Source organism: Cyprinodon tularosa, unplaced genomic scaffold (assembly GCF_016077235.1).
Source record: "Cyprinodon tularosa strain WSP-4 unplaced genomic scaffold, ASM1607723v1 ctg388, whole genome shotgun sequence".
Taxonomy (NCBI): domain Eukaryota; kingdom Metazoa; phylum Chordata; class Actinopteri; order Cyprinodontiformes; family Cyprinodontidae; genus Cyprinodon; species Cyprinodon tularosa.
In genome coordinates, this window is record NW_024039105.1 from 320,657 (window position 1) to 335,187 (window position 14,531).

General features: G+C 35.9%; 1 protein-coding gene across 1 annotated transcript; it reads left to right on the plus strand.

Annotated features, from left to right (window-relative positions):
• The first annotated feature begins 1,939 nt into the window (after positions 1-1,939).
• Positions 1,940-13,085, plus strand: cnga4 (cyclic nucleotide gated channel subunit alpha 4). Its single transcript, XM_038297448.1, has 7 exons — positions 1,940-2,172; positions 5,603-5,704; positions 5,808-5,914; positions 8,302-8,885; positions 8,983-9,228; positions 11,145-11,310; positions 12,045-13,085. Exons 1-7 carry the CDS (start codon positions 2,021-2,023, stop codon positions 12,833-12,835), a joined length of 2,148 nt encoding a protein of 715 aa, XP_038153376.1. The 5' UTR covers positions 1,940-2,020; the 3' UTR covers positions 12,836-13,085.
• The last annotated feature ends 1,446 nt before the right edge of the window (positions 13,086-14,531 follow it).

A 14,531-nucleotide genomic window follows, 5' to 3' on the forward strand; every position in this document is an offset into this window, starting at 1 on the left:
GTGTGATGCAGAGTCCAGTTTAGAGTTCAACAGTCTTATGGGAGTGGGGGAAAAGCTGTTGCAGAACCTGCTGGTTGCAGATGTTGCAAAGCCTCTTCCCAGAGGGCAGCAGGGAGAACAGTCCATGGTGGGGGTGTGAGGGGTCATTGAGGATGTTACAGGCTCGAGACACTGAGAGCTGGTATGAAATGTCTTTAATGGAGGGAAGAGGAGCCCCGATGATCTTCTCTGCTGTTCTCTCCACTCTTCTCACCTTCTTTTAGTCTGAGGCGCTGCAGCCTCCACACCACACAGTGAGACAGGTGATCAGAACGCTCTCTATGGTGCTTCTGTAGAAGGTGGTGAGGATGGGTGGGGGCAGGTGGTCTCTCCTCATCCTCCGCAAGATGTACAAGCGCTTCTGACCAGGGAGGTGGTGTTTACAGTCCAGGTGAGGGTGTCTGTGATGTGCACCCCCAGGAATTTGGTGCTGCTGACCACCTCTACAGCTGAGCTGTTGATCAGCAGTGGAGCCTGGTTAGGCCGGTTCTTCCTGTAGTCGACAATGGTCTCCTTCTTCCTCTCCACATTCAGGATCAGGCTGTTATCTCTGCACCAGCTGCTCCACCTCCTCTCTGTAGTCCCGTATTTAAATAACTTTTCTCATTATTACCACTAACTCTATTACTTGAACCTCATCTTTCTTTCATTGTCACTCTCAAACTACCTCTAAAACACAACACACCCTCTTATAACACTTGCAAAATAAAATAAAATGAAATAATTGCATGAGCAATTTAGCCCCACCTATCAGGGATATTTGAAGACCAGTCCCTTGAAAATGCACAGGAGAAATAGATACATAAATGCAAACTATCTGTTGATAACTGTTATTTGGATTTATAATTTAAAATATTGATTTTGGTGTCCACAGTTAAGGATTTCAGTCTATGAAAAGGTTTGGTCACTCCTGATAATATAAAACATTTTTATTTATTTATTGTTTGGATTTGATAAGTTTTATTTAGAATATTTACTTAGTTAAGACTGTGAAAAATTTTTTTTATTAGAATCTATTCCTTTTATGCTTCTAGCAAACAATCTGAGTGTGAGATTTTTTGTTTCTTTATTGCACAAACGTATTCACTAAAGGAGAACATCTGCTAGATGTGAGCCTTATCTTCCTGATGCCTGAGAAGCTGTTTTAGATGTTTCTTAAGGATCTAGACTCCTTTATTCAATATTATTTCAACAATTCTCCTGTTTGTGAAGAACCGGCTGCTCAATTTTAATTAGGATGTGTGTGAAACTCTCCATGTTTTCCTTTTGGTTCTTAAGTGTTGAGATAAATCCTTTATCTTTCAACAACAAACAGAATATATGGAAACTGTATCTGTGGGTTAATAAAGGTTAATAAATGCTGCCTAAATGAAGAAATCCAACCTTATTTCTTGTCAAATATTAACTTCTGATTGGTATTTGTGGAACTTTGCAAATGTTTCCTAGTTTCACCTTAATCTCTTTGCTTTAATTTTGCCTCTTCCATATATCAGACCAACTTCTTGGTCAACATTTAATTCATCCTTAGTAATGCTACAGTTTTTATGCTGCAGTTTGTGAAATCCTGTGAACCAGACATCATTACTTAACCTTTATTAAACTTTTTTTCTAATCTTCATACTTTAGCTTTTCCTGCTTTTAATTTATTAATTTTGAGGAGAAAATGCAATGTGTTATTACCTCGACCTGTGGGTGGTTGCTGTATCATTGCCTCATCAGCATGTTTTAGGATTGTCATTTCTCATTATATGACTTTGTCTCAGCATTTGTTTTGTTTTAGTAGCTCAAAAAGAAGCGATAAAGACCTCCTTGTTTTTCTATGGGGAGGCAAGAATTCCCTGGGTATCTATGACATCTGTTGTCGTTTCCTTCCATAGAGACCAGCATCACTAGGCACTGCTCAGGTAGAGCCCATTTGTTATCAGGTCTGTCCGACGCCAAGTGCCCGGGTTTGAAGCAAAGATAGAAAATACCTCTAAGAATGGATCATCTAGGTAACATTAGAGTCAGGACAAACCGATGGAGAAGGCTGCTCAGGTGGCATCATGGACAAAAAATGAACGAGGAAGGCGAAGATGGAGGCAAGGATGGCGAGAAAAAGAGGTCATTTTGGAACATGAGGTTTGAATTCAAGTGAGTAATTGATAATGTTACTCAGCAAAAATAATAATTGCAAATGAAAGTTTCTCATCTGATGCAGGATTTTAGTAACCCAACAAAAGCATGAGGAGGCTGTGACTTCATTTAAGTGCATATACTCTGGTTTTATCTCTTTTGAAGGAAGGAAGTCATTATCTACCTTTCTCAAAAAGCCTTTTGACATTAAACTATGTTTTTGATAACATAAGTGAATAGGAAATAAACCATATTAATAGTTTTTCCTGGTTCAAGTAGCTTTATTGTAATAAAAACAATGTAGATAAACTGCCTTTTAATTTGGCATATAGTTCTTATTTGTCATATTTACAAAAAAAATCAGAAATACAAGGCGAGGTCAACCTTTTCAACTCTTTAAACGATTGTTTCAACTACAAAGCTCAATAGATTCAGTTAGAATTGTATATGATATTTCTAATTTAAAAGTGACGTAATAGTAAAATTATAGCATTTTTTTTAAACCTTTACAGTGAAAGATTTGAAGGGAATCTACTTGTGGTAGGGAGTAATGTTTATTTATATAGCACCTTTCACAGACATAGAGGTCACAAAGTGCTTCACAAAATAAAAATTAAAATAAAATACATTTACGGTCACAAAACAACAATTAAAATGCCTTCTTAAACAGTTCACTCTTAAAAACATCAACAGAATCAAGTAAGTGCAAGGAAAGCGTTCCAGAGCGCCGGCGCCCATTTCCCCTGGTCCTGTAACGAGTACGAGTTGTAATAATTCTATTACTACCACATCACTGCAAATACAGAAATAACTTTTTGGGATATTTCCTAACTAGAGCTGAACAATACTTCAATGGAGATATTGCAAAAGAAATCTATTCAACAACTTTAAACTGACATGTCCGATATTTAAATCTATATTGCAGCTTATTACTGCAGATTATTCTTTTATTTTTTGAAGCCAGTATTTCTAAAATGTTTTATTTGAGAAGTTTTATAAAATGGCAGAAAAATGTTATACATTTTTACAAGATTGTGTTGTGGGCATTCTTGGCTGTCTTCCTAAGGCTTTTATTTTGTTTATATAAGTATTAAAGTTATACTGTGTTGATTTAAATTAAGAAATATGTCATGACATAAGTTTTAGCTTTATCATTCAGTCCATGTCCCAAACAGCTTCAAGCATCTAGTAACTGTTTTTTTTCTACTTCTTTGCAAAATAACTAAAGTGTTTTTCTGTAGATGAAGGGCATCTGTCAGAAACTGTTTTTAAATCCTGCCACAAATTAAAAAATAAGAACTTTGACTAGAGCATTCTAACACATGGACAATATTTGTATGCTGGTTTTTTAATTAGTGTAATTTATCTTCCCTTCAACTCACAATCGTCTCTGTCTGAAATGAGGGAAAGCAACCCCACAGCATGATGCTGCCATCACCTTGTGGATGGCGCTTGCTGGGTGATATGTTGCGTTTCTTAAGACACAATGGGTCTCATGCAACAACATCTTCGTACTCTTGTAAATTTCTCTTACTTTTTCTCCTTCTGTGGGCTTTTATGAATGCGACACGTCAGATTCAACAAACATTCTTAACTTCAGTAAATGATTGTAAATTTGATGCTGTTTACCTGTGTGTAAATAAGCGCACATTCTTAAGAAATGGAAATCTGCACAACCGAGGAGCTGCCATTAAGTTTAATGAAGGCAAGTCTCATTGCTAGAGGAATTTTGCTGAAATTTCTGTCCATTTTCTGTTCCTGATGTGATTTCAATAGTAGATTGATACATATTTCTATTATTTTGATTAAATTACGACAAATTAAACCAGTTTCTTCTGGATACCAACATACCAGCTGCAGTAAAGAATAGTTCTGTCAACAGCGAATAAAAATGATATTTGTAATTGCAGAGTTGCATAATATGGAATGATGCAACCTGAAAATAGACAATTGATTCTAAGAAACAAAAAATGTTATAATTTAGTAATAAACTAGGTTTGGTTAACATTTGACTGATTGCACAAGACTCTTATATCAAGTCTGGAGCATGGTAAAATGTGCTTGTACCTGATAGAAGATTAGGAATAAGAGAAAAATGTCAGGGCCAAGAATTCAAAGCAGACAGACAGACTGGTTTCTCAAAAACATTTATGATAATATGAAGATCTGCAGTAACTAAAGGGACGTCTAAGGCAGGAAACTTTAGTCTTAAAGTTTAGTCTGTGTGCAGCGGAAGTGGTGAAAGCTCCCCAGAGATTCATAGACGTTGAAGCTTCAAAACTGCAGAACTGCATGACGAACAGACCCAAGCAGACAAAGGAAGGCAGGATTATCCGGAGGGAGAAGCCAAAGCCAAAGATGTCGAAGAGGTTCATAGAAGTCCAGGCCAAAAGATCAGAGATCCGAAGAGGGACCGAAGGGAAATCCAGGTCGGCATCAGGAAGCAAGTCCAAGTTTAGTCAACAGGCAAAAGCCAGGAGGAGTCTGAAGACAGGTCAGGCAAACAGATCAGAATGGGAAGTCAGTCTTAGGGCTACATGGAGCAGGAATATCAGAACACAGTTAGGTATGCTTGGAGAGCTCTCACCAAAGGCTGGAATAATCTTGCACTGACTTGGAGCAGGCAGGTTAAATAGAGACTGGAGCAGTTGAGACAGGTGATGAGAGACTGGGCGTAGCTAGATAGGTGAATGGAATGAACCATTAAGCCATTCATCAGCAGCGAGATCATGACAAAAAAATGTGCATATGTTTCTTAAATTACTCATATGAAGGATTAAAGAAGGGATTTGTTCAAAAGAAACATTATTGCATGAGACCCAAAAATCTTATATAATCACCAAAACGTTTAACTTTGGTTGTATCTGACTAGAGTTCATTTTCCACATCGGTCCTTCACAAGGCTTGTGGAAACCTTTAACAGCACTTCTTTTGGCCTTCTTTTATGCCACCCTAATATCAAAGCCAGATTTGTTTCACCACTGCTGAAAGTTCTCCCATCTGAGATGTAGATCACTGTAGCTCCTCCACAGTTACTATGGCCTTCTTTGTTGTTTCCTTGTTTAATAATCCCTTCGCCCTGCATGTCAGCTTAGGTCATCAGCCATGTATTAGTGCATTTAGACTTCTGTCATATTATTTCCTATTTTAGATCAAATTGTGGTAAGGCAAAAGCATTGTTCCCCCCCCCCCCCCAAATTTGGCATTCAGGAAATGTAAGGGCTTCTCCTTCTTCATCGAAATCATACGTTCACATCAAATCCTAAATTAATATATGACAGTTTTACAGTTAATATGAAAAAAAAAGGCCAGAAGGTAGAAGAACATTTACAAGTCACTTTATATTTAGGATGTATTTGATCAAACTATTACTCAAGACTTAATGAAATTAGATAAGAATCAAAAGTAATTTTTCCTGTTTGTTATTCCTTTATTGTTTCCCTCTTAGTTGGAGAGAGTGGACTGTTGATCCTGCAGAGACCTTTTATTACGTCTGGTTACAGGTGATGATTGTGCCCATTGTTTACAACTGGGTAATAATCATTTTAAGGTAAATAATGGCAATGAAACGCACATCAAAAATTCATAACACAACGATTTGTAGTAAACAGATATCATTTGATGCTAAGGACTGCTGGTTGTTATTTTATCAGGACCTGCTTCACATCGATTGGGCTGAACTACCTCCCTGTGTGGCTCACATTGGACTATCTGTCAGACCTGATGTATGCTGCTGATATGACCATCACTCTTCATACTGGTAAACACACTTCCTCCGATCTGATTATTACTCAGTCTCCAAAGTCAAATGTAAACAAACATTTAACATGCAACAAAAAAGCACCATAATAAATCAACAGAGCATCTAGATGCAATAAATCTATAATTTATACTTTAATTTTTGTTGCTATAAAACATCGTTTAAAGATTTGAGGTCTTGTGTTTCTCATATTTCCTTTTTAGGTATCAAATGGTTCGGTTTTAGGAAGTGAGCTTAGCCAAAATGCCAGATACAGTCATTTTTTATTAATTAATCTTCAGTTAAAACAATAAAACATTTTCTAAGCCCAATTAATCTCTAAATAGAAATAAAAAAAAAGAGATTTAAAATGCAATTTAAAAATATGATTAAAATAGAACTATTGTAAGGGTTGATTAATGCCAGATTTTATTAAACATTTAATGAATGAACATTTTTTTGTCTGTTAAAGGATTTCAGGTTAAGATGTATAAAAAGCATTAAAATAAAAAGATATACTGAAAAAAAAAACAGCTCTAAATGGTAAACACTAGATTTGTTTTTTTGTCCTCATCCACCTTTTTTCATTTGTTGCCACTTCAAATCATCAAAATTAAATGAAATAAACATTTGAATGCATCAGTCTGTGTGCAATCAATAAATATAATGTACAAGTTACACCTTTTGAATGCAATTACTGAAATAAATCAAGTTTTTCAAAAATATTCTAATTTACTGGCTTTTACCTGTATATAATTAGTTTTTTCCTTGTGGGTCTAATTTACCACATTCAGAATCAGCAGTTCCTTTCTTAACCACAGGGGGGCAGCAGTCATATTCTTAAATGGAGTGTCCTAACTTATCTGACATTTTAATCGTTAGTATTTTAACTATAAAATCATTAGAAATATACATTAATTTATTATTCACATCAATGCAGTAAAGTTAATTATATTTTCAAACTAACTATTGTGTTTTATGGGGTGAATGAAAAGCTATGTGCCTTGCAGCCACATTGGAGTCTCCCGTGTGATTACACATAATACCTGTTCAGCCCATTCAATGTGTATTATTATGTAGAAACATAATTTTTTGTTGTTGTTTCTGAAATCTACTCTGTCTTTTGTGATTTGATTAGAACAATGCTGATTTGCTTGTTTGATTGGAGTGATTAGTGTAGATTAACGCTAATGGAATCGAACCCGGAACCTTCTTGCTGCAAGGCAGCAGTACTACCCATTGTGCAGCCCCTGGGGATTCATATTAAACAAAAAGAACAATAATGTGAATAATTTATTCATTTTTTTTTTTTGCACTATTGTAGTAAAAAATAAAGAAAATGTTAAACAAGCCGTGTTGCCCAAGAAACATGTTCTAAAAACCACAAATATTTGCAGTCTCAGGACTTCTCAGACACATATGTGAGCAATTAAATCGTAAACCTCTCCTAAACCATCTTAAAACATACTTCTGATTCTTTGAGACATTTAACTCTTTTTTTTTTTTTTTCTAGAGCTCCCCTTCAATCCTGTGAATCAAACTTGTTGTTTTGTTCTCAAGTTAGAAAAGTACTAAAGGACCAATTTGTGATTAAATTTACAACATAGTTTACAAAATCCTTTCACAGTGTGGCTTAAATGAGTTAATGTTTTTGTCTAGCTGTAGCCTAATAACATGTGTACATAAACTTAGTGAGTAAAAGCAGATCTAATTAAGGAATGATAATGCAGCTAACAGGCTAATGTTATAAAGTTTTAATAATAATAATAATTGAATTTTATTGATCTCACACTGAAGACATTTAGCTCTGCATTTAACCCATCCCTGTTGGGAGCAGTGGGCTACACTGCAAAAACTATCTAGAAATAAGTAAAAATTTCTTAAATTAAGTGTATTTACCCTTAATTTTAGTAGGTAAACAAGATGATCTTCCAATAAAATGAATATTTTTACTATTAAAATAAGATAATTAGATAATATGCACTTGAAATAAGACAATGCAATTGTTTTTTTTCTTATTTTAAATGTAAATTGTCTTGTTCCATCTGCAAAGTGTCTCACTTACCTCCTCAATTCCAGACAAAATGCACTTATTTTAAGAAAAAATTACTTATTAAGATTTTTATTTTTTTGCACTGTGCAATTTGCGGCGCCCAGGGAGCAGTGTGTGGTTAAGGGTCTTGCTCAGGGACCCAGTGTGCAGGCTGTGGGGCTCTAACTGGGTATTTGCAAGTTCCTCAGAGCACAAGCGCACTGCTCTGACCACCAGGCCAGCACTCCCTAATTGATGGGTTGTGTTTGTCTAATCTTAAGGAAAAAAACATGCATTTGAGACTTATATGATAAAAAAACTGGCTAATGTGATGATTTCATCTTTCCTGACAAACTTCCTTTTCACTCATCTGTAGGTTTCTTAGACCAAGGAATCCTCATCAAGGACCTGACTCGTTTGAGGAAACGCTACCTGCACTCTAAACGCTTTCTGTTTGATTTAGTTTCTCTGCTGCCAACTGACTTCCTCTACTTTGCCGTTGGTATTGAAACTCCCTTAGTGAGGGTCAACCGCCTCCTTCATATTCCACGACTCAGCGAGGCTTTAGACCGCATGGAGACCAGAACCTCTTACCCGAATACTTTCCGCATCACAAAGCTGATGATCTACATCTTTGTGCTGATCCACTGGAACGCCTGCCTCTACTTCGCACTATCCAGTTACATCGGCTTTGGAAGCGATCGCTGGGTTTACCCCAACATCACTGAGACGAGGTTTGCTTCCATGCGGCGCCAGTACTTGTACTGCTTCTGGTTCTCAGCCCAGATTTTCACCACTGTAGGAGACACCCCTCTGCCAAGCAGGGAGGAGGAGTACTTATTTATGATTGCAGACCTCCTCATTGCTGTGCTGGTGTTCGCATCAATCGTCGGTAATGTTGGGAATGTCATCACAAGCTTAAGGGACAGAGATAATGTATTTTTCCCCAACCATGAACTAGTGAGTTCCATGAGATAAAAAGATGTTGCTTTTTTCAGATAATCAATACATCTGAAAGTAGCGCTGTAATATCTTCGATAACGTATTTTCCTTTCAGGTAAAAGCATACCTGCGTAGCCACCACATTAGCAAGGAGCTTCGACAACGCATCGACAACTGGTATCAGCATCTTCACATCAACAAGAAGATCATGCGGGAGAACGAAATCTTGCAGCAGCTTCCGTTACACATGAGAACCGATATTGCCGTCAGCGTCCACCTTCCAACACTTTCCAAAGTTACAATTTTCCAGAACTGTGAGAAAAGTCTGCTGGAGGAGCTGGTTCTGAAGCTCACACCTCAGGTCAGGGGGGGCTGAGGTTTACACGCAGAAATCCACTGATATCTACATATAATTATCTACATGGCCACATGAATCTTTGGCTGTTTTAGTTTTACTGAACAGACAGAAATGAGCAAATATTATGGAGCATCTATAAGATCTGCTCTCTTGCAGCATCCGATCCGTCCCAGAAGCACGATTCGTACCATCGGCTCATTTGCACATACGCAACCAGATATACATCCGGGTTAAATAATATAATTATGGTACTAAAATTTGTGTTTTCTATCCTTATCTCCCTAAAAAATTCCAATAAACATCTTTAAACAATATTTTATTAACTTTTTTAAACATTTTTGTTTCTTTTTACATTTTCTCCATTAAACTGCTTGTCTGACCTCATTATCGGACATGCTCAGAGCAGACCGGCAAAATATGATTATCTGCATTTTAGTTGTTTCTTTATTTAGATTACGCACTATATACCATGATGTTTACATAAAAGGAAAACACAAAACTCAAAAAGAGTAGATTTATGTTTAAATCCAAAGCCAAAAAAGTTAGCTGCTGGAAGTAGTGTAGGATCCCATTTCCAGTACAGATCGGGCACAGACGAGTGATTAAACAGAATGGATTTTAAGGCATTTGTTTTCTCAAGAAATACAATATTAACCTTTAACACATTATAGTTTAGTACGCCAATGTAACTAAGGTTTATTTTACAAAATAAAATCAAAGGCAACCAGGATGTACATCAGGTTGCGCATGCATAAATGAGCTAATGGTACAGTTGGCCTTTTTGGCCCCAGTACTAAAAACATAATGCTAAATAAATTTAGAAGAAATAAATTATAATATGTGTTGGCAAAAAAAAAGAAAAAATGCAATTGATAGATCCCTTTGACTAATCAATTCTTAGTACAACTGTATTTCAACAAGGATCAAAACCTTAGGTTGTTACACTTTTAGTTCAGTCTTATTGAGGCATGATGACAATGTTCATCTGCTGCTTTCAGAGCTGGAAATGGTTCACTTAATATGTTTGATTATTTTTTTTTTTTTTTTACATTCCTTTGTTTCTGTGTCTTTATGAAAAAACACAGACTCCACCCTGCTCTGGTCCCCTTCGTAAATGTTGGTCTAGAACCACCTCTGGGTCAACAGGTTTTTGGCTTTTTGGAAATTTCAAATGTTTATTTTTACAGCGAGTAATCCTAAAACTTCTAAATATTAATGTAAGATAATAAAATGTATGTTAGTATAAAATGCAAAATCTGTAATCATTTAGTCTATGTTTTACAACAAGAGTGAAATCTATCTAGTATACCTTAATAACACTGCCTTGATAAGCTAATAATTAGTGATGGAACAAAAGGCAGCTTCTTTATTGTATAAAACAAATAAATTGGATTTAACTAAATTCAGTACATTAGACTACATTTAGTACATTTGGCAGGGAGCAATGTGCTTTTTTTTAACATGGTAAGTTATTAATCATCATGAAAATATTTTAGAGCTTAAACAAAACTATTGCCTTGGTGCATATTTTGGGATTTTTCAAGGAAGGAGAGAGTTTGGTGTTGAAATATTGCAGAAAATATGCTGAAATTTTTATATTGATTAATATTTTTTTTAATGTTTTATTTTAGAGTAAGTGTTTATTAAAGATAGTTTCCTTTTTTATTTCTCTAGTGAGCACAAGCAGTACATGTTCTAAGTGCTGTTATTTATAGTTAAATCAAACATAAAATATTCAGATGTAAGTTGGCTGATTGATCCATCTCCAGTTATTTTCAATCTTTTTCTTCTTTAATATAGGTTCATTTGAACTAAACCAATTACAGTGCACTTATTTTTCCCAGTGTGAAATACACTTGGACTATTTCTATTTATTATTCTGTTAACATGGTGTTGTTCTTGTGGTTCTCATCTTGTAGGTGTTCAGCCCCGGCGAATATGTTTGCAGGAAGGGAGATGTCGGCCATGAGATGTATATCATCAAAGAGGGGAAGCTTGCAGTTGTAGCAGATGATGGGGTTACAGAATATGCAGTGCTGGGTACAGGGAACTTCTTTGGAGAAATTAGTATCCTTAATATCAAAGGTAGGAAAAAAAAACTGCTGACTCTGTCATGATGATTAATGAACAAATGAATGTGTTCAAAGGAATCATATTTTCCTTTTCTGTGGACTAAACAAATGCATAGTAAACATACAATCACACAAAAAATTTAAATGTGTCTTTAAAGCAAAATGGCAAGATATATATATATATATATATATATATATATATATATATATATATATATATATATATATATATATATATATATATATATATATATATATATATATATATATATATATATATATATATATGTAGCTACATAAATGAGACTGCTTTAAATAAACTCAGAAACTGGATGTGATACCAACATTGACCAGCAGATGGTGCTAAAGGGTCATGAAACAGAAGGTTTTGTCTAATGAGAGGCAGGATGTAATTTCGAAAATAAACACTGTGGTTTAAAGCTGAGTCAGTTTTCTGCAACAAGGCACATTATAATACCACCAACAACACTTTCTTTTTAATTTATAGGCAAGAATAAAATTTAAAGGCATCTATAGGATCTAAAAAGAGAGGAACAAAACACAAACAGATGTTGCAGGCATTTCAGAGGAATAAACTTGATTACTAAAGGTGTATTTCAATACCTGCAGGTGTTGATATCAGGACAAAATAAAATTATGGATTTTGTGTTAACTTGCAGGAAAATGTTATTTGAAATATTAAATCCTTGTCTTGTTTTAAGGAAATCTAACTTTTTTTAATTCAAGGCAACAAGTCAGGAAACCGCCGCACTGCCAACATCAAAAGCATCGGCCATTCTGACCTGTTCAGCTTGTCCAAAGAGGACCTCACTGATGTGCTGTCTGAGTTTCCTGCAGCCAAGCGTCACCTAGAGGAGAAAGGCCGGCAGATCCTCGTCAAGATGGGCATGTTGGAGGAAAGGGCAGAGGTGGAGGAGGTGGAAGCTGAGAATATTGAAGCAAAGATTAAGAGGCTAGAGAGGAACCTAGAAGATCTGCAGACCAAACTAGCACGCCTCATGATGGAGTTAGAGTCAAGCAACAAAAAGATGCAGGCCAGAGTGGAGCAGCTGGAGCTGCAGGTCGCTCTGCTGGAAACTCACCTGCCACATGATGGACAAGGAGGAGAGGAAGCCATGGGAAGAGAAGAGGGTGTTGGAGGAGAAGCAGACTGGGAGCGGGAGGAAGCAGAGGGAGAGGAGGAGGGGGATGCAAAAGAAAATGGGGAAAAAGAGGGAGCTGGCGATGATGGTGATGTGACCAAAGAAGGAGATGGTGAGAGCACTAAAAGTACTAAGGATGAAACAGAACGAGTAGTAGAGGGAAACAAATTTGATCTGAAGGAGCCAGACAATCTGACAGACAGTATACATGATAAAGAGAAAATCTTGGGAAAAGGAGATGAAAGACCCGGTAAAGGTGATGGAGCCGAGACCGAACCAAGGGATGACAACCAATCCAGAGATGGAGAACTATTAGGGAGAAGAAGAAAGACCAAAGAAGACTCAGATGGAAAAGACAAGAAGGATTCAGATTAATGGTAAACAAAATGAACCAAACCAGACATTTGCTAAGAGCTGTATAGATGGCACTTATTTATGAAAGTATGTTTTCCCATTAAGGGTCAAGAAAGTTTATTTGTATGGAGTGAATATTTAAGCTGCACAGTGGGTAGCATTGCTGCCTTGCAGCAAGAAGGTTCCGGGTTCGATTTCCGGCCTGGGGTCTTTTTTGTATGGAGTTTGCAGGTTTTCCCTGTGCATGCATAGGTTCTCTCAGGGTACTCCGGCTTCCAACAATCCAAAAGCATCACTGTTAGGTTTAATTGGCTTCTCTAAATTCTCCTTAGGTGTGAGTGTGAATGGTGAATGTGAATCATACTGTTTGTCTTTGTGTTGCCCTGCGATTGACTGGGGAAGAAAGGATGGGTGGATTGTATATTTTCTGATTTCCTTCAAAACAATGTTGTAATATATTTATTTCCCATGGATCGCAGCATGTCAGGGTGTAGTTAACCCCTTGAACCCTACGGACCCACCGGCGGGTCCAGCTGCTACGTGACCTCGTAGTCTTACCAAACCCCCAGTATTGATGTAAAAAACATATTTTGCACAGTTTGGTGACATTTATGGATAAATGTGCCAAAATGGCCTCTCCGCCTAAGAAATTTCTCACTAATACCATTCTAAAATAAATATGATTCATCTGATTGAGTCCAAATTTGGTATATTTTTACACAACATTTAGATTTGAAAGTTTGTACTACTTTTTTGTGCTATAAATAATATTTTGGTAGTGTTTTGCAATGTTTATTTCAAAGAAAATTTTGGAGAGGTTCAAAAAATGCAAAATATTTTGTATTTTGTCCCTAATATTTCAGGCAGGGTCAAAGCTACAATGGTGCTGACATCAGAAAACCATTCTATGACATCTTACCTTTACAGACTTACCAAAAGTTTCTTCTTAAATCTAATAGCTTTGAGGCTATAAGTTATTTACTTTTGTGTGTTTTTGTCAGGTAGAAATTTATTTATACCCCCTTAGGGTGTAAGAGGTTAATGTAACCTTACAGATGTTCAGTTTCTCACATGTTTACTTACCCTGTTGCAGATATTTACACTATTCTATTTCTTTATGTGTTATGCAATTTAATCTATACTAATTTTTCAAACTTTACATTTAATCTTTATTGATGTTACCAATGATTGTTTGCATTTCCAAAGATAAAAAAAACTGGTACAAAAGAACTGAAACTTAATTAAACCAGCTACCACACTGTTTATGATGTGCACCTTCTTCAATCTTGTTTTTGAGTTTCAAATTCTAAAGAAATCTATACTATTTAAATCTTATTTGATTAGAACAAAAATTAAATAATATATTTCTAAATACTGTGCTACATTTTAAATCAGTTTGTGTCGCTGCATCCTACCTGTAATGTAGGATGTAGCTGAGCTTGTATGTTGTCCTGTGTTCTTATATGTCTTACTGTACTGCTGCCTCTTGGCCAGGTCTCCCTCGAGAAAGAGATTTTATCTCAAGGGACTTCCTGGTAAAATAAAGGTAAAATAAAATAAAAAAATGTTTTTTATTTATTTCATAAATACTTTAATCATTTTAAGTATTAATAACTTGGGAATTCTGGTTTATATAGAGATAATTGAATAAAATGAAACCCAAATGCTTTTCTGAAATGTAGTTATTTAATTTCATAGTTTGGTTTTATTTCATACC